The sequence below is a fragment of the Fukomys damarensis genome, unplaced genomic scaffold (assembly GCF_012274545.1).
Source record: "Fukomys damarensis isolate Sample0158 unplaced genomic scaffold, DMR_v1.0_HiC HiC_scaffold_16, whole genome shotgun sequence".
Classification (NCBI taxonomy): Eukaryota; Metazoa; Chordata; class Mammalia; order Rodentia; family Bathyergidae; genus Fukomys; species Fukomys damarensis.
In genome coordinates, this window is record NW_022900928.1 from 20,322,394 (window position 1) to 20,348,965 (window position 26,572).

The 26,572-nt window shown below is 42.8% G+C and overlaps 1 protein-coding gene across 10 annotated transcripts in view; it reads left to right on the forward strand.

Annotated features, from left to right (window-relative positions):
• Positions 1 to 26,572, forward strand: part of Dennd2b (DENN domain containing 2B) — a 189,573-nt gene that overhangs the window by 126,540 nt on the left and 36,461 nt on the right. For all 10 annotated transcript variants that reach the window (XM_010615321.1, XM_010615324.1, XM_010615320.1 and 7 more), the window contains one exon: positions 13,089 to 13,193. In XM_010615321.1, the coding sequence (XP_010613623.1) occupies positions 13,114 to 13,193 (80 nt within the window). In that variant the 5' untranslated portion in view covers positions 13,089 to 13,113. The remainder of the gene's footprint in view (positions 1 to 13,088; positions 13,194 to 26,572) is intronic.

The following is a 26,572-nucleotide window of genomic DNA, read 5'->3' on the forward strand; positions in this document are numbered from 1 at the left end:
TTCTCATTCCCTCAGCAGTTAGAACCAGGCCTGTAGCCCCGGCACAACCTGGGTTGAAGGTTTTGGAATGGTTTCTTTGAAAATTGCTCTAAAACAATTAGGTTGTCATTCATATATACCCTAGCAGGATGGGGAAATTTTAAGTTCTTTGAAAAGTGAGGAGTGGGATACCTTATATCACCTAACTGGTGGGAGTTATTTATTGCTGGGTTGAGGGAGCCAAGGTTCCCATGATGCCTGTGTTGTCTTGGGTGGGAGGGGCTTTGACCCTTGCCCAGCCTGGTCTCTCTACTCCAGGCTGTCAGGAAGGGTTTTGCATGAGGTCTCTGGGAAGGAAGCCTTTTCAGTTTTTATATCGAGAGGGGGGTCTCACTTAGCCAGACTGGTCTTGAAGTTACAGTCCTCCTGCCTTGGTCTCCCAACTTGCTGAAATTATAGGCATGTACCACCATACCTGGTTTATCTGTCTTTTTCCTCTGTTGTATTCCAAGCATGTAACAGAGTGAGTAGCATAAGTTAAGGGGTTCAAAAAATATTTAAAGAGTCGCTGTAAATAATAGCTTCTGTAGACTGCTGCTCTTTGTTGGTTCCTTTGACATCTATAAATAAACTCCTGTTAGGTGCCACTTACTCCAAGTTCAGGATACTGTAATGAACAATAGTCCTTGTCTTCCAAAGTGTAGCCTGTAATTGAGACATAAGAAATTAAAAAGGAATTATAGTCTGCAATTAGAATTCAAGAATAAAAAGTTCTTTCTCAGCTTGGCCGCTCTGGATCTTCTCATTGTCTGAAGTCCCTTTACTTTGGAAGACACATCAAATCCCTGTTCACATGACAGCCTTTCAGAATTCCCAAGGCAATTGTCATCCTCCCGCACGCGGCCTTCTCTCCGGGGTAAACATTCTCAGTTCCTTTAGTCATCCCTCCTGTGACAGGCCTCCGAGTGCCCCCTCCATCATCCTGGTCACTATCTGAAGGATGCAGTCCAAACTGACAAAGTCTTTTCCCGCTGCCAGTGAGGGTCCAGAATGCAACACAACATCCCAAACATTCATTTCCAGGGAGTGTGCCAGCGTGGAGCTGTTCCTGTGTCTCCGCTCTTCTCTACTTTCTCGGGGCCCAGGAAAAAAAAACACAAGACCTCAGATTTGGCTGAACCAAGAATATTTCATATTTGGCCAATTCTGGAATTGAAGACTACCTTCTGTTTCTTCTCTGTCTCTTTCCTGCCTGCGTGGTGTAGCGGAATCTGTACAGTCTTTCCTTTTCTGAGTCACTACCCTTCATTACCAGAAAATTAGCAGGAAAAAAGCAAATTCCAGTTCTATCACTTTATTCTGTTCTCGTCCTCTGTCACTTTCTCCACCTCACCCCCAGTTAAAACAACAAAAGCTGTGTTCTGTGACATCACCGACAGATGGCTATTGTATCAATAGCTGTGATATCACCCAGACAGGATTATGACTTCAAGGAAGAGTGGAGAGAGGGGGTATAGCTGGCAAAAAAAACCTCTCGGGATCAAAGAGGGTATTTTCATGCAAATCTTCACCTGAATTGTCTTTTAGTGTGTGGGTGTCAGTGGAAGCCCTCTCCTAGATTCTCAGTGCTCCTTTCTCTGTACTAAAGGTTTGGTTTAGGGACACTGCCCAAGTCTGAGCATGTATGGAAGTTTCCTGCTGCTCAGTGGGCTTGTGGTCTGGCTTTGGCTTTTATTCATGATGTTGGTGCTGAATAGAGTTTTGAAGGGAGAGAGTTAAGAGGGGAGCCTGGGAGCCTAGGGCAGTTGTGCGTGGGGCCCTGGGACCCAGAGGAAACTGCTTTCCAGCCACTTCTCTTCAGGCCTAGAGGCTGTGCTTTTCCCTGCTGGCTTTGGGGAGGATTGGGCCTGTGCAGGGAACGCCTTCCTGGCTCCTTTTTAGAGACTTAAAAACACCTGCTGCAGAGACTTCCTCGCTTTCTCAGTTCATGGGCTTTGGTGTTTCAGTGATTTTTTTTTTTATAGTGCCTGTAGACCCAAAGAAATAGCTAAGTTTCACTTATTAAGTAGTTACGTTTAAACAGTTTAGTACTTGTGCATCCTTATCCTAACATACAAAGTAGCCATCTGAAAAATTATATACAGAAATTGAAAGGAAAATTTTTATTTCATTTTTAAATAACTACAGTTACTCATGAGGATGTACCGAATGCCTCAATACTACCATCCACGTTTCTGAGTCCATACTGGTTTTCATATGATTTGCTTTTCATCATAGCAACTGTTGAAAACCCAGCTTCACAAAGAAATGACATCATCAAAAGGAATGTAATGAAGCCTAATGCTGAAACTGTGAACTTGCAGGGTATCTGACAAATGTTGCATGTTGTTTTTTTCCATCAAAAGTTTAAAATATCTTGGCAGTTCCCCTGTGAGTTGACCATGGTGCTCTTGGGCACTTTGGCATCCAGTTTGAAAACCACAAATCTACAGTAGCACTTGCTCTGTTTGGAGGAGGAATATAAGGCAAATTCTGGCCCCATCATGACCCTTGAACCTGGAAGCCGGTTGACTGACTATCTTTATCTGCTTTCTCATCTCCAGAAAGACTATGCCATTAGGCCTTCTTGACCAGGGCCTGTGTTTGTGAGCCCATATTCCTCCTAGATAGGGAAGAATCACACTGAACATCTCCTATCTATTTTGTCTCGATTCAGAGCCCTCTGAACGAGGTGGCTTAAAGGAAAATGAGATTAAACACCAAGAGTTCAGGGGCCAGGCACTGGATCTTCTGCCATTATCCTTTCTTTTTCTTTATCTAGATAAAGCTGGGCTGCAGGTGTATACTTGTGATGGAGGGCGGCTTCCTGCCAAGAGATGTGACACAGACCAAAGGACTAATGTTCTCAGGCATCAGTTACAGAGCTTAGTGCCAGCCTCACCAGACCAAGGTTCTGCTTTAACTATGAAACTGGGTGACTCAGCTTCTTTGAGCCTCAGTTTGTTCATCCATAAACTAGAGATAATGACAGCTATCTCATACAGTATAGTTATTACAGAGATCAAGACAAACACATGAATCGAATCAGCAGTGTGGCCACACAACTGTACCGTCTTCTACTGCCTTCTACAGTTGAGGAATCAAGGACTTTACCCCAAAAGGCAAGTGGGCCCTGATGATCTAAGACAGTGATAGCGAACCTTGTTTAGAGCTTTCAGTGATACAAACAGGCCACTGTGGCGTGTGTGGCATAGGTTTGCCACCCCTGGTCTAAACCTGCAGTTTGGGAGTTACACACATCTGCTGTGCTCTGCATCCTGTGTTCTATGTTAAAACGTTTTATTGGTGGGTCTGTGTATCCAGCTCAACAAGTTTTTGCACCTGAATCCATGTAGCCAGCACCCAGACCAAGACACAGAATATTACCTCACAGTCTTCCTCTAGCCTCCCTATAGGTAACCTGCCCCTTTCCATGGTCTCCACTATCTTGACTTGTAATAGCATAGATTTGTTTTACTAGTTTTGTAATTTTCTACAAATAGAATCATACTATCTGTACCCTTGAGGTCTTTTTGTTTGACACCATGTTCCAGAGATGTATGTGTGTAGGTATATTTATTTTCATTGCTGTATAGTACTTCATTATGTAAGTGTGCCATAGTTTACTTTCCATTCTTTTGGTGATGGGCATTTAGGTGATTTTTATTTTGACCACTATTGCAGATGGTGCTGCTATGTGTATTCTTATCTTACGTACATGTTTGTCTGCATTTCTTTTGGGTAACTTCCAGGAGAGGAATTGCTGGGGTATAGGGTATGCATGTTTTTAGCCTTTGTGTGTAGTACCCAGTGTTCTTCCAAAGTGGTAGTATTAATTTATACTTCCACTATCAGTACTTGAGAATTTCAGTTGTTTTGCATCCGTGCTAACACTTAGGTGTTTTCTATTTTTCATTTTACTGGAGTATGTTGATTATATCAAATTATGTTTAAAATTTGTATTTCCTTGATGACTAATGAAGTTGGATACCTTTTAATGTATCTTTTGGCCATTTGGATATCCTCTCTTATAAAGTATCAGTTCTAGTCTTTTGCCAGTTTTCTCTTTCTTATTGATTTGTAGTTCTTTGTATATCCTAGTTATGAGTCCTTTTTTGGATAGATCTACTGAGAATATTCTTCCACTCTGTGTTTCCTTTTCACTCTTCAAATGGCATTTTAAGAATGATCAGATTTGGGTCGGGGATTTAGCTTAGTGGTGCCACTGCCTGCCTTGCAAGCACAAGATCCTGAGTTCAATCCCTGGTACCAGGTTGGGTGGGGGGAGAAAAAAAAAGAATGATCAGATTTATTATCAGTGTTTAATTTATCAGTATTTTCCATTATGGTTATCACTTTATGTGTCCTGTTAAATAAATCTCTGCTTGCTCCAAGTTTTTGTGTTTGGTTTTTCTTGTTTTATGGTTTTTCTTCCACTTGCAATATTCTTCTCATGCCTTCCTTAACTCCTACAAGCCCTGGCACTTCCTGCCTCCTCTAGCAACCTTCTGCATGTCCATCCTATCCACTTGATAAGGTGTCTTTTTCCTTGCTCCAGAGCTCTGTGATGGCTTCACTATTGCAGTTTGTGTTACATTGTACCAGAATCTTTATTTGTCTAGCTCAGGCAGCATGGGGAGCTTTTCCAGGGCAAGGAACCAAGCATAGTGCAGTAACGTGGGGGCCTGGTTTGGAAGACACTCTCAAAGGACTTGAGTAAGAAATGAAAGCCTTAAGGGCCCACAGCTGTTTGTTTTTATTTTTCTTATGTATTTCCCAATCTTTCTTTATATATTCCCCTTTATGGAGAGCATGAAGATTTTCTGCACCCGGAGGCTGTGTCTCAGATTAAAGTCAACTACATCACAGCGCTTTAGGGGCGCTGATCAGTAGTGTGCAGAAGAACACTAAGCATCGGTAAAGGAAGCCTAGAGAAAAGATCTTTGCATTTTATAATAGGAAAGCCTTGCAGTGTTTTCAGGGAGCACTTTTAGTTGAGTCTTGGGCTGAAGTCATCCTTGCCTGTAATCTTTAGAGTGCTTAGAGGGCAGAGACTCCTTTTAAATATTGAGTGGGTGTGGTTGCTGCAGGTGGGTCAGATCTTTCCCTGGGAAGGCTGCTAGGGATGGAAGATGGGCAGCAGGTATCGGAGCCCAAAGCTGCCCACCTGTCTGAGGAGTGCCATTCTGGGAGGTGGGTGGCAAATGTTTTTTGAGGGCTTATTGTGTGCCAGGGACTATTTCAGGCAGTGAGAGTACAGCATTGAACAAAAACAAAATTATTTGGCCTCGTGGGGCTTACTTACACATAAAAATAAAAATGTAGTATGTTGGATGGTGATAAATGCTGCAGAGAAAAATAAAACAGAAACAATGGGATAGAGTGCTGAGGAATCAGCAGAGTAGGGAAAGGTTTTAAATATTTATAGTGTGGTCAGGAAAGACCTCACTGTAAAGATGACATTGAGCCAAAAATTTGAAGGAGGTATGGGAGCCAGCTCTCTGGAGGAAGTGTTCAGTTACAGTAGGTGTGAAGGCTGTGAGGTGGGAATGTACCCGGTGTGTTTAAGGACATGGTAAGGAGGCACTGTGGCTGAAATGGAGAGTAAAGGAAGGGTATAGTTGAAAGGAAGTCAGAGGCATAATGGGGACCCGGATGATGAGGAGCCTTGTAAGTCATTGTAAAGATTTTGGCTTTTACCTTGAGTGAATGGGACCTACATTTTTGAAGGTTTTGAGCAGAAAAGGGACAAGATCAGCACTGGTGCTGGTGGTGGATAAATGTGATGTTGTAGCTTATCAAGGGTCTGTTCCGATTGTTTCTATTTTCTCAATGAAGTTGGAAGCAGTCACTAAAAGTGAGGATGAAGGGGGATGTGTTAAAGTTGAGAGTTGGGAAAGCAAAACCCTTGCCTCAGAGACTTCCATGTTCCCTTTGGGTCCTGAGAATCCTCAGTGCTTTATGGATGACTTCTCCTGGGCCTTCATGTTCTCATTACAGACGGAGCATTTCCTCTGTGACCGGTGAGAAAGTGGAGGCATTGAGACTTGTCCAGTCCTTGCTATTTCCCAATGCTCCCCCCGAGAAGGTGCAGCTTGTCGGTGGTGTGCTTCTCCAGAGTGGAGGCGGCCTCTTGCCCTCAGTCAGGGGAAACTGAACCAGGCTAGATAGCATGTGAAGCTTGAGAACGAGGTCAGGACTTAGGGGCAGAAAGGCTTCAGAACGACGTTGACGTTGACATTTGAACTGGCTGTTTAAGAAAGAATGGGGACAGAAAACATTCAAGACAGAAGGAACTGTTCAACAGAAGATTGGAGGCGTAAACATTCCTGGAATAGCCACTGCAGTAGTTTGAAGTTGCTGATGTGAGCTGGGGCTGTGGCCTGGCATCATCACCATCACAGTCATGTACCCATCGTGCTGTTCTTGACCAAATGAAAGAAGGCAGTAGTTACCCCGGGAGCACGGTCATCTGTGAGACAAGCTTCCATTCCACTTTCTTTTTTTGGATTGGTGCCAAGTTATTGGGCCAAGTAGGCTCCATCATTCCAGCAGAACTGGGTTTATCTGCTTGCTGAGAGGTAGTGTTTGGACTGGCAGAAACAGCTGTGTCTAGGTTTTTGAAACTGTCTTAGAAGCAACCAGATTTCCTTTGGCCTGAAGTTGCCTAATAAGCTTTCACTCCAGTGTGGGTTTTCAGAAAGTATTTAAGCCCAGCTTGAAAACCTCTGCAGAACCTGTGCCGAAGTAGAGAAGGACCATCTGGCAGAAAAAAAGAGATTGAAAAGTTGTTGAGTTTGCATATACAAATTGAAAGGGCTTTCTCTGAGGAAGAGGTTTTGGGAAAAAGAATGTGGAAGTGATAAATGGACAGTGAAGGGATATAAGGAGTTTTCGATTTTTTTCCTGAATATTATTCAACAACAATAAATTTGTCTTTTCCTGTGGCTGGTCGAAGGCAATTTCAGCCTCATAAGTATCTTCTAAAAATGTGTGGCAATCCTGACCTCCCAGTAAAACCAACCCTGGTTCCTGTCCACCTGACAAGGCTTATTGTCCTCTTGACATTTTTGCTTGAAGAGCATTCTGGGTGTAGTGTCACAGAACCTAGGGCTGAAATGACAGTGATCCAGGGTATGAAGTACGCGCAGTAGTGAAGGGAGAAAAGGGATCTGGCATTTTGTAAGGAATGAGAAATCCTTCCTGGTGTACTTTCTAAAGCCTCTGAGGCCTGCTAATCAACCTGGGCCACCCTTTGCTGTCTTTCCATGGTAATCTTTTAGGCACAACAGAGCCAGAATTGTTCTGGTGATGACCTTGCCTGGGTTGTGTGTAGGTGGGTTAAGAGGAAGTACAGCAGGAAGAGGATCGAGGTGGGGTCTAGGGAGATAAAAAGAAATGGGCCAGATCTGTGCTTAGTCTGTTCCTTTGGGAACCAGGTAGATGGTTGGGAGAAAAGGCAGAAAAGAGCTGTGCTTAGCTGCCTCTAGGGAGCAGGGGAGCTTTTCCACGGGACATTTGGCAGAGGCCTTTCCTGCTTCAGGAAGATCAGAAGACTGGTGGCACTGAGGGTGAGGATGAAGTACCTTGGAGAGAAAGATCATCCTGATTTAGTTGTATCTATTAAGCCCCTTATGATATGAGTGCAGTGTTGGTTCCTAAGAGTCTTAGAGGAAGAAATGAAAGACCAGGCCCTCCTCTGGGGAGGAGAGAAGGAAGGTAGGGCAGGAACAGAACAGAGGAGGCAGCCTTCCTCATTGGATGAAGAAAGGTGAAGGAGGGAGTTGGTGGCTACAGCTGCACGCTGTACAGGGACTACTGTCATTGTACTGGATGCAGTGTCTGGGCTGTACCCAAGTTCTCATAGTGTGCATAAGAACTCAGGGTCCTTTGCCACCTTTTCTGTCCCTTTGGATTGCTTCTTCAGCTGTAACTTCCACAGGAGCAAATTGCTTAGGTAGAGTAATGTGGATGTCTGTAGAATTTCTCTCATGTAGTCGAGAGGCTTTCTTTGTAAGGTGTTGTGACTTCTTACCTGCACTAGTAGATAAGAGTGCTTGGCAGTGTTTCTGCTTCCACTCAGTAGATCTTAACCCCAGCGAGATGAGGCTTCCCTCCTCATCACTCTCGGGCTCTGTGAAGAATGCTGTCACACCCATAGTGATACCTGCTCAAGGTACAAAGGGACATTTACCTAAAAAAGGGAAAACAGGGCTTTTGGGCTTTTTTGCTGTAGGATTGGAAGGTGCATTCTTAGAGGCGAGGCCCCTGTGAAACTGCCTCCCAGCTTGTGCCTTCTTGGGCCTTTGGAAAGCACCTCTGGATCAGGTGATGGGGATGGACCGCATCTTCAGAGGGGGGCTGGCCTGAGCAAAAGCAGGGCTGGCCCTGAGCCTTCCAGAGGGTCTTCCCGCAGCAGTGAGGGAATTGGATGGGGCTTTCCAGCAGCTGAGACGCTATGTCCGATACTGCCACGGGCGGGCTCAGTCTGTAGAGCTGTGACCTCACCCATGTACTGAGGGAATCGGGTCACCACCAGGTGAGACTGGCCAGGTAGAGGCACTGAGCAGGGAGGGTCAGCACTGAACTAAAGAGGGCTCACCACATCTAAATGGGCTGCCTGTACCCAGCTGTGGCCAGCCATTGCTGTACAGAAATGCAGACCATGATGGCATATTTTTCTAATTCTTCAAGAGAAGCTAGAATCTGAATTAATTTCTTAAATATTTATAAACACATCCAAATTATTTAAAAATAAGGGAAAACTAAATGAGACATATGCTCTTATGACCCGTATGTTTAAAGCTTCTAGTATAAAACTCCTTTCCCCAGAAATTTGGAATTGAGGACAGAGTGAAGAGATTGTTAGCTACCTGGGTAGGAGGAAAAGTTGTTTTTGAGATACAAGAAACCTGAGCGCCTGGAAGACTGGTGAAACTCTTTAGATGAGATATGGGTAATGCTTTCTCTGGATCCAGTGATGTACCTGCTCCTTTGTCATGGAAAGCCCTTGGCTCTGTGAGGGCAGAGAGAGCTAAGGGGTGGGAAGGGACAGAGAAGAGCCCCGTGTCCACCTTTGATTTTCTCACTGCCGGGCTTCCTCTGGGGCACGTGGTGAGTAGGGTCCTCTCAGGCCTTTCCAAGTCTTTAGCGTGTTGCAGGACACAGGTTTTCATACTTACAAGCATGTAAGACTAGTATGAAATGCAAACAACTAGTCTTCAACCCACAGATTCCCACACAGGATGTAGAAGTGGGGCTGGGGACTTTGTATTTTTAGCAAACCTCCCTTGATGTAAAAGGAAGTAGACGGAAATCACAGGTGGTGGTACCATGCCTGTAATCCACGCTGTTTTTCTGGGAGACTCAGGCAGGAGGACTGCAAGTTGGAGCCCAGATTGGGCAATTTAGTGAGACCCTGTCTCAAAATAAAACATTTAAAAAGGGCTGGTTCTATTTATTTCAGTTGTTCATCTTTATATTCTTGTCCATTAAAATGTAAATTAATTGTGTCTAGTGTCGTTGAGTTGATTATTGCTTCATAGAGGGGCCCATTTTGCATCTACACCATTTATAAATTCATTCCATCATTCCTCATTTGCTTTTGTAATGTGTGGTTCTTTGAATTTCCCTTTAGACCAATTGTAACATCTTACTGGTCCCTTCTTTAATTGATGAGTCAAATAAAATTTTACTAATACTTGTTATTACTCTGTCTTTTTAAAGTTATTATAGCTATCCTAATGGATATAAAGCAGTATGTCACTGTAGTTTTGATTTCTATTTCCCTAATAACTTGTGACATTGAACATTGTTGCATGTGCTTATTGGCCTATTTTATATCTTTGGGTACTATTCAAATTGTTTGTCTAATTTTCAATTGAGTTACTTGTCTTTTTTTTGTAGGGGAGATACTGGGGATTGAACCAGGGCCTTTGCACTGAGCTACATTTCCCAGCCCGCCTGTATTTTTTACTTTGAGACAGGGTCATTTTTTTTTTTCTACCGGGGATCAAACTCAGGACCTTGTGCTTGTGAGGCAGGCGCAGTGCCACTGAGCTAAATCCCTGCCCCAGTCAGTGTCTCAATAAGTTGTTCAGGCTCGGCTTAAAATTGTGATTCTCTTGCTTCAGCTTCCCAGAGGGCTGGGATTACAAAAATGCTTTTAATATTCTGAAAACAAGTTCAGTAGTAGACACAGGATTTGCAAATAATTTCTCCCTCTCTGTATGTTGTCTTTTTATTATCTCAATGGTATTTTTTACAGCATAAAATTTTTATTTTGATATGAATTATATCTTTTTTGTTTTCTTTACTTATGCTTTTGTTATAGCTAAGAAACCATGCTTAATAAAATGTCACAAAGATTTATTTCTATGTTTTCTTCTAAGATTTTTTGGGGTATATTTTAGCTCTTACAGTCAGGTCTGTGAGTACTTGATAATTACATGTGGTAAGACCAGAGATTTAGCTCAGTGGCACTGTGCCTGCCTTGCAAGCACAAGGTCCTGAGTTCAACCCTTGGTACCAAAATAAATAAATTAATTAATTAATAATAATTACACGTGGTATGCAGTAGGGTTCCTGCTCTATTCTTTTGCATCTGGATATCCAGTTTCCCACTTGTTGCCAAGATTCTTCTTGACCTTCTGACTTGTCTTAGAATCCTTATTGAAAATCAGTTGCCCATAGGGCAGGGGATTTAGCTCAGTGATACTGCCGTCTGCCTTGCAAGTGCGCGCTCCCAAGTTCAATTCCCAATACAAAAAAAAAAAAAAAAAAAAAAAAAAAAAAAAAAAAGAAAGAAATCAATTGCCCATAAATGTATTTATTTCTGGACTCCCTATAATATTCTATTCATCTCTTTTATATTGCTATACCAGTACCATTATGTTTTGGTTATTATTGTTGTTTTGTAATTTGTTTTAAAATTGGCAAGTTTGAGTCTTCTGCCTTTGTTCTTCTTTTTCAGGATTGTTTTGGCTGCTCTGGGTCCTTTGCATTTTCATTAAATTTTAGTATCTGCTTGTCAATTTCTGTAGAGAAACCTGCTGTGATTTTCATGGGTATTAACTCCATAGATCAATCTGGGGAGTATTACCATCCTAAAAACACTGGGTTTTCTAGTCTATGAACATGGGATATCTTTCCATTTTTTAAATGTCTTCAGTATCATTCAATGATGTTTTATAGCTTACAGTCCTCAGGACTTGGTAAATTTATTTCTAAGTGCTTTATTCTTTTTGCTGCTGTTGTGAATGGAATCATTTTCCTGATTGCATTTGTAGATTGTTTGTTGCTAGTGCCTAGAAATAAAGTTGTATTTTTTAACATTGATGTTGTATTCTGTAAACTATCCTGAACTCATTTACTACGTTAACCACCTTTGAGTCACTGAGACAAGATACCAAATGTGATCAACTTGGAGGCAAGACTTACTTTGGCCCTCAGACTCTGGCTGATTGGCCCTGTTGCTTTGGACCTGTGGTGGTACAAGACATCACGGTTCCCACTGCACAGCAGAGGTGGCCTATTCACCTTACAGAGGCCAGGAAGCAGAGAGAGACAGGTGGCAAGGGGTGGGTCCTAATATCCCATCAAGAGCAGGCACCTGTGACCATGTGGCCCCACCTCTGGGCTCTGCCAGTGCTCCCAGCAGGGCCGTGGGCTAGGAACCAAACTGTCAACACACGTTTAATGGTCATTTGAGGAACATAGCACTTACTTACTTGTTTAGTAGTGTTTCTGTGGAATCTTTAGGATGTTCTACATGCAAAAGCATGCCATCTGCAAACAGAGATCATTTTACTTCTTCCTTTCTGGCTTGGATGTTCCCTTAAATTTTAACCATTTTCTTCCTCTCATTTTTTTAAATAAAAATGCTATTTCCAAAAGGATGGTGCTTTTACTGTAGGTAATAGACCACCTAACAGTATATGGTATGTAAGTGAATATTTTTTGCTTCATAAATATTTAGAAACCTCCACGTATATTAATTTATTCTAACATGTATTAGAAAAATATGACTGGCGCCTCTAGCTCACAGTTTTATGGTATCTACTCAAAGGTCTCTTTATCAGAATGATCTTCCCTGAACATCCTATTTATAGTACTACATCTTCTTCACTCATTCCCTTGCTTTATTTTTTTTTTCTTCATACTACTTTTTATGTTTATCTTTCTGAGACAGTGTCTTGTCATGTAGCCCAGGCTGGCCTTGAACTCATTACATAGCCTAGGCAGGCCTCAAATTTGTGATCTTCCTGCCTCTGCCTCCCAAATGCTGGGATTACAGGCATGCACCACCCTTCAGACCACTTTTCACTGCCTAATATATTATATGGAGACACTTAAGTGTCACCGACATGAGGTACACACGTGCTCATTGTCTGCTTCTCCCTTACTAGGATGTCACGTCCATGAGGACAGAGACTATGTGTTATTCTTTGCTAGGTTGCATTTGCCACGAATACAGTTGCTCTAAACAATTTGTTGTTAAATGCATGGCTTATTGTTCGGAACAAGATAAAATTTTTTAAAGAAAGGAAGTCAGATTCAAGTTTATTCACACAAAAAATACTGAATAAATAGTAGTTTAGGAGGTACACAGATGTGGGAAAAATAATAAATGCTGTATGGAAATTTGAGAAACACTTGAGAAATGAGAAGAGGTGAGATTGAGATGGGTGGATTCCTTTTTCTTTTTCTGTTTGCTTTCCTTCTTTCTTTCTTCTTTCTTTTTAGTGACCTGGGATCAAACCTAGGTCATCGTATATGCTAGGCAAGCACTGTACCACTGAGCTACATCTCCAGCCCTGAGATAAGAGATTTTTAAAAAATCATTTTCTGTGAATTGATAAATTATCTCTTACTCAAACTCTTCCCCATCCCAGACCAGGGGTCTCTTGAGGCCTGTAAGCTGTAACACATGGAGTTGAGCATATGTGGGAAAGTGTTTTCTATTGCCTGCCACAGAAAGCCTCTTGGCAGTTTTGGAGGTCATCTGGAAGATGTTGAGGTGCTTCTGACTGCCTGTGGAAACTTGGCTTACAGGCTTGTCTTCTTTGCAGGGCTCTGGGTTTGCAGAGAGCCGAAATGACCATGACTGCCAACAAGAATTCCAGCATCACTCATGGAGCCGGAGGCACTAAAGCCCCTCGGGAGACTCTGAGCAGGTGGGTAGGGGAGAACTGCCAGGGGATGGCGTCAGGGGACAGCCGAATGACCTGGGTTCTGGATAGGAGTCTTGCCAAAAAGTTGAGTGATCGTCATGCCTCTGACAGCCATCCAGGTATCCTGTCTGGGCCCAGCTTCTCTGTTAGGCAGATTCTTCCATAATATAGACACCATTTTCTAGTTCTGGAAGTCTTCATAAGACACAGCACACGGTAACCTGAAAACAAGCTCTGCTTCATGCTGGAGGAATGGGGCCAGCAACCTTTTCCCAAGGTCCCCAGCTTGGGCCCGGGGCCTGAGCTATGCTGAGCTGTTATGGGGAGGGTGACCACACAGGGGTAGGGGTGGTCAGCAGTTAGTAGATTAGTGCAAGATCTAAGAAGAAGTCTAGATCCTATAAATATTTAGGCTGTGCTGAAAACAAAAATACCTTTGGGAATTTTAGTCACTGTAAGCTGTAATTTGCTTTCCTGTTTTTAATCTTTCTTTTAAAAATGAGAACGTAGGGCCAGGGATTTAGCTCAGTGGTGCTTTACCTGCCTTGCAAGTGCAAGATCCTGAGTTCGATCCCCAGTACCAAAAAAAAAAAAAAAAAAAAAGGTGGGGGGCGGATGTAGGCCTACAGAGAAACCATAAATTTTGGAATCCTATAGAACTAGGTTTCGCATCCAAGTTCTGCTTACCAAATAGTGAGATCTCATCTTTAAAATTACAATAGTAATCATACTTACCTCACAAAGTTGCTGTGCCGATTAAATGAGATAATATATATAGTGCTTAGCATAGTGGCTGGCACGAAGTTTTTGTGAGATAAAAACTTCCAGAACCAGTATTGAGATATATAATCCTCCCACTAGGGTTTCTCAAGTCTTGACCAAGGCTGCCTGTGATGTCCTGGAAGAATCTTCAGGCAGTTTTATTAAAGCCACATACTTTTCTCAGCCTTCTGCTGCATCCCCAGTGGGACAAAGTTGTCCTTTGGGCCCTAAGCCACTAGGATGGACAATTATGTGAATGCTTAGTGGGGGTTGGGATGGAGCTAACTCCTTCCCGGATATCTGGGCTGTGCAGTGCTAGGCAAAGCCCAGCAGGGTGTGACGCACTCAGGTCTGGCAGAGGTGGTGGCAGACATTTGTTCATTCATTCAGAGCTGGCATCTGGATGCCAGACGAGGCACAGAATGTAGCTCCTAGGGATGTGTCCTCTGGCATACATGCAGGACTTGGTGCTGGTAGAAACAGTCTGATGGTCCAGAAATGGTGCTACATGTCTGTAATCCTAGCTACCCAGGAGGCTGATGCAGGACAATGGCAAGTTTAAGGTCTGTGTGGGCAACTTAGTGAGACCTTATCTCAGAATAAAATAAAAAGGGCTAGAGGTATGTCTTAGTGGTAGAATGCTTGCCTAGCATACACAAGTCCCCTGGGTTCAATCCCCGGGGCCACACATACGCCCTATAACACAGCACAAAACAGTCTGTCATTCATCCACACAGGGATGGGTAGGCACTATCTGCTAGTTGTGTAAGAGCCTGGGACTTAGCTAAAGAAGTTGAGTATGCACAGCAAGACCAGTAAGAACTGGTCTTTGAACTGAACTCTTCCAGAGCATTTGTTGGCCAAGACATAAACAGGCATAGATACCAGAGTCTTTGCCTCCTATTTCCTGCTTCTGGGAGCCATTTTGCAGGGCTCTCACCAGCCTAGTAGCATGTCTCACTCCTCACTCTTACCAGGACTGATGTGGCAGGCAAAGACTGGGAATTAAGGTTCTCATTTTAAAAAATGTCAGACCACTATGGGGATGAAATAGACACGTGATTGTATGGTGCTTTTCTTAATTTTAAATAAAAAGCTTCTTTAATAGTAAATTTAGAACTTGGAGATCACCATACCCAGCAGGCCTCAAATATTTTTAAGTATTCATTTTTCATCTCATTTCCACTATGTGGAGTAGGGAGAATGTACAGTATTTACATTAAGTTGCAAAGCAGAATCTAATCTGACAGGTAGCCAGTTTCTATTTATTAGAAACAAAGCCAGTTTAGGTTAAAGATCCTAGGTTTTTATTAATTTCTTCCCTTTGTTTTCCTTTGTAGTCCGGTCTTGAGTAGGCAGGAACTTATAGGAAGAGAAAATCTGAGCCTTTCCATTTGACTGCCTAAGTTTTGTTCTTGCTGTCTTGTTCTCTTGGAACAGACTTCTTTTCCTCTTGCTGGTAAAGCTCAGTGGATGCACTCCTTCACCCTTACCTGCCACATGGGCTGTTTCCACTCCAGCTCACATGACTGGACACTAAAGCTCTGGAAGTGGGGAGGAGGGGAAGGGTGGGATTCTCAAAGCGCCTGTCAATTCCAGCCTTACTGTGTTGATGCTGATGACCTGGGGTGGGACTAGAAGCAGCTTGTGATTCGCCGACAAGGAAATATTATGTTGAGAGCTAATTCAAGTGCTTCCATGGGGGTGAACTTGGCCACTTGTTGCTCTTGGGAGGTTTCACTTGTGCAGTCAGAAGTGGCAGCAGCAGGGGAGGGCTCCTTGCAGAAGACCTGCCGTGTGTGCAGATTTCCTCCACAGCTGCTTCATTGTGGAACCGTAGCACCTGGGTCATTGCAACTTGGAACTCTCAGTCCCGTGTTTGTGAACCTTGTTTCTGGTTATAGTTTCAGGAAACCTAAGTATCTATAAGAATGTAGATTTCCCGAGGACCAGAACTTTGGCTTCTTTCTGTGTTGCTGGAACCTGGAACAATGAATGCATGGTATGTGGAAAACATTACCAGCTTATTGATGGTTTGACTAGGTGGCTGGGAGAACAACCTTTTATGGAACATAATCAACTGCTTTCCTCAAGTCCTTATAGTACCTTCCTTTTAAAGTATATCCAAGCTGATATATTTTCTTTAAAAACTTCATGGGTATGTCTGTAATCCCAGCTACTCAGGAGCACGCTGCAGGAAATTCACAAGTTCAAAGCCGGCCTGGTCAATTTCTCACAGGTTCTTCATAGTGGATTCTCTTTCCATCTGGTCCATAGATTCTTAGAAATACAAGTGGAAGAGATGCATTTCAATCTAATGAACTAGACTAAGCATTAGGAAACTGAGGTGCAGAGAGGAGGGAGTACTCACCAAGGATAAAGTTAATGTCTTTCTCATCCTGTTGTTGTACCACTGTTTTCATGTCTCCCTCCATAAGCATTACACATCTCCCTCCTCAAAAATTATTGCTATCCACAGTAAAGTCAAGCTTAGCTATGTTTACGAGGCTTCCGGTGATCTGGCCCTGGCCTTTCTCTTCAGTCTGGCTTTTCATTACTCACTAATGAAAACCTCAGCTGTCAGTCTGGATGCAAATGATTCTTCCCCCCACCCCCAAGTGCTTTCTTTTACCACTTGGTTAGGAAGGAGTCCCCTGTCCCCTGCACTCACTCTTAGAACTCTTGATTTGGAGCCTCCACATGGCTAATCATAAAGCACCAAGGGAAGGGAAAACAGTTCCTACCACCTGTTGAAAGTAGTATTAACATCTCATTGTAAGAAGGATGTGTGGGATGGGAGTACATTGTGATTGCTGTCTTTGGAAAATACAGTGCCACAGTGTGCCCTCCCTCTGGTCACAGCTCAACATCCTTCTCAGCTGCAGAATGCACTCTATCTCTACCTTAAGATCTGGGTCTCAGATTATTAAGTGAAACAAATCAGACGCACGTGCTTAAATATCACATGGTTTCTCTTATATGAGCAACCGAAAGTAAGAATAAATTAAAGAGCAAAATATAAGATAGAGAATAGGAAAAGGGGAGACAGATCTTTTGCAAATGGGAGGGGATCAAGAGATGGAGAACAATGGAGGGAAAGTAGGAGAAAGGGACCTAAAAAGAATTACATACTTGTACCAACTCCCCACAGTGAATATAAGAATTATATGCTATGAACATGTACTAATAAAAATAAACCCAGATCTCATCCTGTTAATGGTATCTAAGTCTAGAATCATCAAAATCAAGTCCAGGAGATGACACCCAGGGGGTACAGTTCTTTTCATTCTGTAGCTCCATGAGTACTGTTTTTTTTTTTTTTTTTTTTTTTTTTTTTAAAATTTTTTTTTTTTCTGTAAAGGTCTATAAACCAACAAGAGTACATCTGTGCCTCCAGAATACTCTGGTGAGACAGGCCTAGGGTGAGCACTGTAGAGGCTTCTTTTCAAAAAGAGGGAAACAAGAGGCACTGAGCAGTCACTGGCCCATTGTAATTCTTATATTTAGCGAGACAAATGTCGCCAATTCCTCAATTAGGTCTTATTTTGCTGCCTCAGAGTCATTTACCTTCTCTCTATCTTTACGCTTTAGTCTTTTGGTTCTGCCCTCTGAGTTATTCTTACTTTTCCATAAAAAGTAACTTATTGTTATAGGTGAATGATTTTTCACCATCTGTTTCATTCCTATAACATGTCAAGGGTCAAAGTCTTCCTTCCATTTTTTACTCTTTGTTCTTTTCAGTCCAAGCTGACATACTTCCTTTAAGAAATTCATGAATGGGCTGGGACATAGCTCAGCTCAGTGGCCATGCTTGCCTAGCAAGTGCAAGGTCCTGAGTTCCATTCCCAGTACTGGTGGGTGGGGGGAGTTCATGGTCACACCAGAACGTGGTAGTACATGCCTGTAATCCCACGTACTTGGGAGGCTGAGGCAGAAGGATTGCACTTTCAAGGCTAGCCTGATCAACACTGGAGACCCTGTGTCCAAAAACATTTTTTAAGGTCTTAGGATATAGTTTAGTAGTAGAGCACTTGCTTAACATGCCAGGCCCTGGGATCAATGCTCAGCACCACAAAACAACAACAGAAGCAAAAACTTCATGAGTATCTTATGAGTCAGCTTATGATCCACTATAATAGACAAAAGGCACACATATAGATCACTTAAAGACAGAGCCCCTCTCTACGTTGGGGCTCCAGTGAGATTGCTGTGGAACAACAGTTCCTAAGAGTTTAGAAGCCTTCTTGTCTGCAGAGAGGTCTGCAAGATCAGCTCTTAAGATAGTTAGAAGGCCTTTTTACCTGTCTAAAAGGTTCCATGAGGCAATGCTTTAAATCATTTTAAGGGTCTTAACAGGAGTTTTCCAGTCCCTTAAGTTTTCTACAGATTTATTGAAGGCTAAAAATGTAGAGTAACCTATAATATAAAGTGTACAGTTTGATGAGTTTTCTCATACAATATACATATACTCAGTGAAACCATCACTGCAATCTGGAGGCCAGTTTTTCTTTTCTGTTTTCCCTTTTCTCTCTTTGAATGTGTGTATATGTGTGTGTGTGTGTGTGTGTGTGTGTGTGTGTGTGTGTGTGTGTTGCGGGGGATGTAGTGGTCTTTGTACCTAGGTACACATTCCAAGCCCTTTCTTAGTTTTAGTTTTCATTTTGAGATAGAGTCTCACTAAACTGCTAAATTGGCCAGGTCGGGTTAAAACTTGTAATTATCCTGCCTCAGCCTTCCAGAGTCCTAGGATTATAAAACAGGTGCTGTCAATCCCAGCTTGAAGTTATTTCTTAATTTGAGAATTTTTTTCCTGTCTGGAGAGATTGGAAATGAAAAATGATTTTGTTTTCTGATTCAACAAGCCCTTTCTCATTTATGTAGCCTTTAAACTTTGGTTGAAAATTGAATAGTTCCTTTTGTAATTCATCTCTTTTACTGTTGACAGCTAGAAGTCAGAGAGCACCTCTAGTACTTTGCCTGCAAATTTCCATAACTAGTTCATCAAATTTGTTAGCTTTATTTCCTATTTTCACAGGTGACAGAATCTCCTTACTTTTCAACACAGTGAGTTCTCTTTCTTCTGGCTTCTGATAACTTATTTTCCTTAGTTGCCTTTAAGTCCCTACTGACAATGCAAAAATTAATATTTTAGGATTGTCTTAGTTACTTTTCTCTCATTGCTGAGACAAAGTACCCAACAAGCAAAGTTAAAAGGAGAAAGGTTTATTTGGCTTACAGCTTGTAGAGGTTTCAGCCAGTAATCAGCTGGCTCCAAGGTAGGGTGGATGGCAGACAGGCTTTGTAGAGGAGAAACAACATGGTGTGCGCCAGGTAGCAAAAGCAACAAGGGACATTTACAGCATCTTTCTGTCCTTTTATCTTATCCAGACTACTTAGAACGTGTAGCACTCATGCCTGTAATCCTAATGCCCTTGAGCCTCGCACTGCACCATGAATGAATTCGAGTATCACGTACTCGATCTAGCTACCTCTGAAAATGCCCCACATGACCACATGAGGCTTTGGGGGACATAACACAAGGATTTTACTTTCACTTATACATCCCAAAATCTGTTATCTGTTGCCAAATAATACTCTGAAATTCAGTAGTGTAATATAGCCATTTTGTTATGTTTCCAGATTCTATTTATTAGGAATTCACACAGAACTTTACAGGGATGGCATGTTCCTGTTCCATGATATCTGTGACCTCACTAGAAAGAGTTCAAGGTTCAGGATTATCCAGTGGTTAGGGACCCATGTCACCTGGCTTTGTTGAGAGGTTGACCCTGGCTGTTGCTGGGACTTTTACTAGAACACCTACATGTGCCCTTTCCGTACGGCCTGGCCTTGCTTATAGCATGTGGTACAGGAATTAGGAGCTGCTAGTATCTTGAGGTCTGGGCCTGAAAGGAGACCCATTGTCATTTCTGCTGCATTCTATTGGGCAGGCAGGTATAGAGACTGGACTCAAGAGGAGCGGACGTTTTGACAGAAGACGCGTTGAAAAATTTGGAGACCATATTCTAAAACCATCATAAATACCTTTGATAAGGTTTCTTAGAAGTGGATTTGTGTTCCTCCTGGCTTTGCATAATGTCTGGCTCTACTTGTACTGTACAGGCCCTTGCAAGGGATTTTGTACCGTAAATGTATTCTATATTCATTGCTGCTACTCCTTAGAATAGCTCTGGATTTCTATCCAGAGAAGAGCTCACGAGTCCTCTTTGTGTTTCCTTGGAAATCACCTGGGGAACAGACAGTATGGCTTTGGTAGCATTGTAGAAGTATTTTCTGGAGTTGAAAAAGCCACTCCGTATATTCTTTGACCCCAGCTACCATTCTGTTCACCCTGGCAAGCTGTGATTGACCTTGTATGTCTCTTTGCATGGTAGCTTTAATGTAGGCCACTCAGAGGCTGAGGCTGCCTTAAACCCTGTTGGGCTGAGATTGCTCTGGGAAGAGGAAGGCCAAGTTGTGTCACCCAGTGCTCTGGCTTTTTATTGGAACTGTTCTGGAGTGGGATGAGGAGGGGGATGTCAACAGAAGTTCCTGGGCAAGCCCCTTCTCTTTGCTGGGGAACAAACTCCTAGTCTTGCTGATAGGACTCAGGCTGCCTTCCTTCTTTTTCTCCTCCTCTCTGCTTAGATTGTAGACTTGACATATTTGGGGCATCCTTTAGTACAAATGCTTCAGAAAGTGTTACTTGAGAGGGTCCACACTAACCCAGGAGTTGGTCATATTCATTTGAAACAACTGGAGTATTTTGCACTTGAAATTTCTATCTGTGCATGTTCCAACAGGCACACACATTGCTTTCTCTTTACATTGGTTTGCTCTGTGTGTTTTTGGTCCTCTGTTTCTTTTAAATTTTCTGTTTACCCTCCCCTTTCTTCTGTTTATCTTACTCCCTGCCTCCTGAAAATGTTGGTTTTGGCAAGTTGTTTGCCATGGAGTTGGCATCAGTGCCTGTGCCCAGCAGCTGAACTGGCTGCCACTGACAAGCTGTGGCACACCAGGCACCCAGTCGCATGGTGGCCACCTCCCTGGGGTCACATTCTGGGACTGTAGAGCAGAGTGAGAGATGACAAGAGCAGAGCCTTGGCTATTTGTTTTGTATTTTCTTTGACCATTATGGAATTATTTATAGTTTACTTTTACAAATTGACATCATTTTAGTCACACAGCTAGTATTAAAGGATACCCAGAATATGTGTTTCCCCCATTTTATAAAGAACTGGAGGCTCAGAATTTAGGCTGACTTGCCCATGAGCACACCTACGAAGTGGTAGATCCAGGATCCAGATCTCTAGAGTTTTGGTCTGGTGTACAGTTGTTGCATTACAGGAAAGCACTTTGGGGGCTGATAGCTATATGGGGGTTGCTGTGTTGTTTATCAGGTCATATCACACAATGAGGGAGGCAGAGAAGTGAAGTCTGTAGACCTTGCCCTGGATAGGCATGAAGGAAACCTAAATTTTCATTGTTTTATTTTTTCTTTCAGTTGTTTATTCCACACAAATATATTAGTTGTTACTACTCAATTTTAGGTGCAGTTTGAAGTACAGGGGATACAAGATTACCAAGATTGTGTTACTGCCTTCAAGTAGGAGCACTCATGGTATAGTTAGGAAGACAGATTAGGAAACAACATGGCGGAATAAAGTGTTATACACACCATAATATACACTCTTCCAGGCACAATGGAGGCATCCAAAATTGCCCATCTCCACCTGGGTGAAACGGGTAGGGTGGGAACAAGCTTGGAGTTTGACGTGCCAGTGATGGAGTACAGGATTGATGCGAGGGAACAGTGTGAGGTATTGAAGGGAAAAATGTGTAGGAATCAAGTCAAAGGGTCCTTGTCAGACAGACCAGTGAACTTTCAATTTATTCTGCAAATAGAGGGGAGCTTCAAACACAGTCAGTTTGCATTTTAGGAAGATGTTAGAACATGATAGACTAGAATAAAATTAAGACTGAAGGTGAAAAGAGAAATTAAGAACTGTTTTAATAACCTTGGTGAAAGATAAGATCTGAACCAGTCCTAGTAGCAGTGGGGAGGGTAAGGAGGAGAAAGAGCAAAGAGATGTTGGAAAGCAGAATTGATAGGACTTAGTCATCGAGTAGGCCAGGGAGGGGCTAGATCCAGATGCTTGGAGAGGGGGAAACTCTGACCTTTTCTCCCTTCTATGGAATGAGTAGAGAATACATGCAACAGTAAAGCCGGGGGTTGAGGAGAAGCATAAAGCAGCCATGTGGTAAGACACCTGGCTCAGGTGGATACAAAGGCAGGGTTCTGTCATCCAAGGCCAGTCCTTCTAGATGGGCATTGGCTCCCCACTTCCCTCTATGCCTGTTCAAGGCTATTGCTCCTGCATCTTTGACTCCCATTGAAAACTTTTCTGAATCCTACAGATCATTCCAGTCATCATTCAAGCATGTGGTAGTGTCTCCTAGCCCAAATTATCAAGCCAAATGCTTCTGTTTGCCCATATTCTCCTCCAACTACCACCACATTTTCCTGCTCCTTTTTTGAGTTGCCTGAACTGTCCTCTACTTCTACTCCCTCTCCTCCCATTTTCTTGAATCCTTTCCAGTCAGGATTCCCTTTCTACCCCCTAGAATTTCTCAAAGTCAATGACTTCCATATTGGCAAATCTCATGATCATTTATCAGTCTTTCTCTTGCTCAGTTGTTGACAGGTTTGACTTAGTTATCACCCCCTATTAGTTCTTCAAAGTCTCGGGACATCAGTCTTCATGGTTTTCTTCTTTCCTCACCAAAGGCCCCTCTTAATCTCCTCAGATAGTTCCTGTTACTAATCCTGACCTCAAAACACTGAAAATTCCAGGATTCAGCCCTTGGACTTCTCTGATTGTGTATACCCTCGATATCTTGTGTAGTCCACATAGTCTAGAGTATTATGTATATACTACTAATGACTCTCCAGTTTTAATGTATAGTCTGAACTGTATCCCACCAAGTACTCAGGTCAGAAATCTTCTGTCATCTTTGACTTCTCCTTGGTCTCTCGTACCCTTCATCCAGATTTTTAGCAAATCCTATTGGCCCAACTCTCAAAGGTAATTCTATTTCTACAGCTACCATTGTAATCAATCATAATCTCTTGTCTGGTTTGTTGTGGTGTCCTCCTGAATAGCCTCAGTGCTATTTTTCTTGCACCATTATACTTAATTCTCTGATAGATTGTGTCTTTTCTCACAGCCTTTGGGGAGCTCTTTCTCTTGCTGTGTGTAAACCCAAGTCTTAGCAGCAACCCATATGATGTGGCCTTGGTGCCTTTCTGACTAATCTTCAACCTACTCTTTTTCTTCTCATTCCATTCTGGCCACACTTGTTGGCTCTGTATACCATTTTTTTTAATCTTTAGCCCTACTGGCTTTGTGCCCTAAACATTCTTCCCCTGGATAAACAAATTGCTCGCTTCCTTCAGGTTACATTCATATGATCTCCTGGCAGAAGGGCCTTCCCTGATCTCTGTACGTAAAATGGTTATTCATCCTCACTGTTAACATTTTATCTGTTTTCTATTCTTTATTCTGTACTGGCTCCATAACCATCTCACAGAGTTGGTTTGTTTCTTATCTACGCTAAACATACAGAGAAACACTGTGTTCCTCCACTAGAATGTGAACTATAGAAAAAGAGACTATTTTTAGCCTACTGCTCCTTGAGGCCTAGAAGGTACTATATTTGGAATATACTTGATGCTCAATATATATTGGCTGAATGGCTGAGGAGTCAAGATGCGTCTCAAGCTTAATGGGGCTGTCACACTGTGGTCTGGGTGATAGGTGGCTTCTTTTGTTCCTTGGTCTAGGTTCAGAGGTTAGCAAGGAGCTGTCCCGGGAACCTCCAAGAAGTGAAGCTAGATTGTCAGTAGCAGGATGAAAGACCAGACCCAAAAAGAAAGGTTCGCTCAAATGGTTGGCTTCCTGAACTGCCTGGATCCGGTCCCTGCCATTCATTGGCCATTGTTTCCTTTTGCCCAACAGGGGGAAATGATCTTACTCTCATTCTTAGTCTCAGTTTGAGGACTAAGAAACAATTCGAGGAGCTGAACTGAAGCTCAAGAGTAAGCATTCTCTCTCATCCATGCCAGGAGATGCTACATGCACATAAGTTCTTTGTCACAGAGAATCCTACATGATGACACCTGGCCCCCACTTTGGCACAGCTTAAGCCTTTCTGCTAGAAGTGATAGGTTTTACTGATCCCTTCCCTAACCTGGGAACAGAGACCGAAAGAGGCACCTTCTGTTACTTCCATTTGAGAAAAATTAAAATATAGTCCTTCGTGTATCCAAGCACTCATTTGCGTAGGGCCTGGACTGATGACCTTCTGCATCTATAGTTCTGTAAAATAAATCAGAGAGACCCAAGACCTCTTGATTAGGAATAAGTTAGGATCTTCCCGATGCAAGCCTGGTCACTGCCCTGCCACTGCCTACCCTGGGGAGGGCTGAGGCTTATTCTGTTCACATTCCCTCACTGAGTAGTCTCTTTGGTCATGGCTTGGCTGGGCACTGAATTTCTCTCATCTGTGCCCATATACACGTGGGAGGACTCTTGTTTGATTTTCCCTTTTACAAACAACTTAAGCATGTTGAGGTTTCCTGTTGATCAGGGGCAGCCAGAGGCTATGACCCAACAGGGAATTGCTGGCCAATCCCTGACTCACCCGAGCTCCAGTTTTCTGTGTGTGAGTGAGCAGTGACAGCAGTCTGGCTCAGGGGCAGCTGGCTGCCATCCTGTGAATGGCACTGGAGAGTCTGTGAGGCTGGACAGCTCAGTGTTGAGGGCTGTGGCATTATGATGAGATGGGTCTTTGCAAGGTGTAGTATTGGCAGAATCCTGCCATGTTTAAAACTGGTCAGAATTCTTAAAGCTGGCAATGATCATCATAGTAGACAATCAGAAAAGCATGCTGAATAGGAAGTTTGTTCATGGTTCTCTCTGGTAAGCTCACTTACCTTTACTTTCTCCTTTCTTTTGTTGGTTATTTACTGAGCACCTTCCAGATACTATGTGTGCCTTGACCTAGAAGAAATCACCTGGCAGGGAAGATGGAGAGATCCCCTGATACTGTGTTCTAGACTGGGGAGGTCCCTGAGGCTGTGAGGTTTCTGTTGAGCTATATTTGGGGGCCTGAGGGTTCACAGGGATGGCAGGTGTTACTGCTTAGTTGTTACAGAGGCAGCATTGTGTAGTGTAAGTTCATTAACTGGCTTTACCGCATAGCAGCTGAATGAGTTTAGATGAAATATTTAACCTTTCTGTGCCTTAGTGTCTTTCATTTGTTAAAGATAACAATACCTGATAATCTCAGAGAATTTATGTGAAGATTAAATGAGTTAATATATGTAAAACCATTTATTTAGAACTGTTCTTGGTATTTGCTGAGATCTGTGTATGGATTTGGAGCTGGGAAATGGCTGGGGCCTGTTGGATATGATGTCATTACTGTATTCTGGAGTTACCTAAGGAGTTGGTGTCCCGGCCCTACTGGCCTCCTGATGGAGTGGAAAGGACTCTTTATCGAGGGGCCCTCTTAACCTTTTTAAGACCTTTGTAAATCCTGATTCTGGTCAGTACGCACGCTGAGGGAGTGGGTTTTGTGACCAGGGGGAGAGAGGGTGTGGTTAAGGGGAAAGATCAAAGATCCAGCCCATATATATTTGAGGCCACTTCAGGAAGCTCATAAGAGTTGGTCATTAACATCTCTTCTCAACTTCTGTTTTCAGTGATATCACATTGCTTCCTTAGGCATAATAGAAATGGGCAAATGGGCAATGCTCCCAATCTCTGCTTTTTGCCCCAGAGAGGCAATTGTTAGCCACTTAGCCTCACACTGTTCTTTTGTGGGCAGATATACCAGGAGTAATTGAAAAGTACAGTGAATGTTTAAATATTTTAAAAACGTTATTAGAATAAAAGACACATTGCCATTAATCTTTCTTAAAATATCCCCCACCCCGAACACACTTATGCCATCATTCTTGCTATTTTCTGAAGCAGTTCTGGAAGCCCTCTTTTGTGAGTGTCTATATGGGTATGTAAAAAATACAGTGAATGCTGCTGCAAGGCAGACCTGTAAAAACATTGTGGTGTGTCCTCATCTACCTCGTTCACCAAATCTGGCACCATGCAACTCCTGGCTTTTCCCCAAATTCCCAATGACCATGAAAGGTAAAAGTTTTGAATCAATTTAGGATGCTAAGGCAGCCATGGCAGCTAAACTGAAAACACTCATAAGAAAGGTCTTCTAAAACTGCTCCAGAAAATGGCTAGAATGATGGGCTAATTGTATTCAAAGCTTTTGGGGGAATTAATGGCAGTGTATCTTTTACTATAATATATATTTTTAAATTTAAACATGTGCACTGTATTTTTCCATCACACCTCATAGACTCTTTGTTTTATTTTGTACTGGGGATCAAACTCAGGACCTCATGCTTGCCAGGCAAGTGCTGTGCCACTGAGCTAAATCCCTGGCCCCTCATAGACTTTGTGTGTGTGTGTATGTGTTTTTGTGGGATCCGGGGTTGAACTCAGGCAGGACCTTGCACTTCTGGGGCACTTCAGTAGCGCCACTGA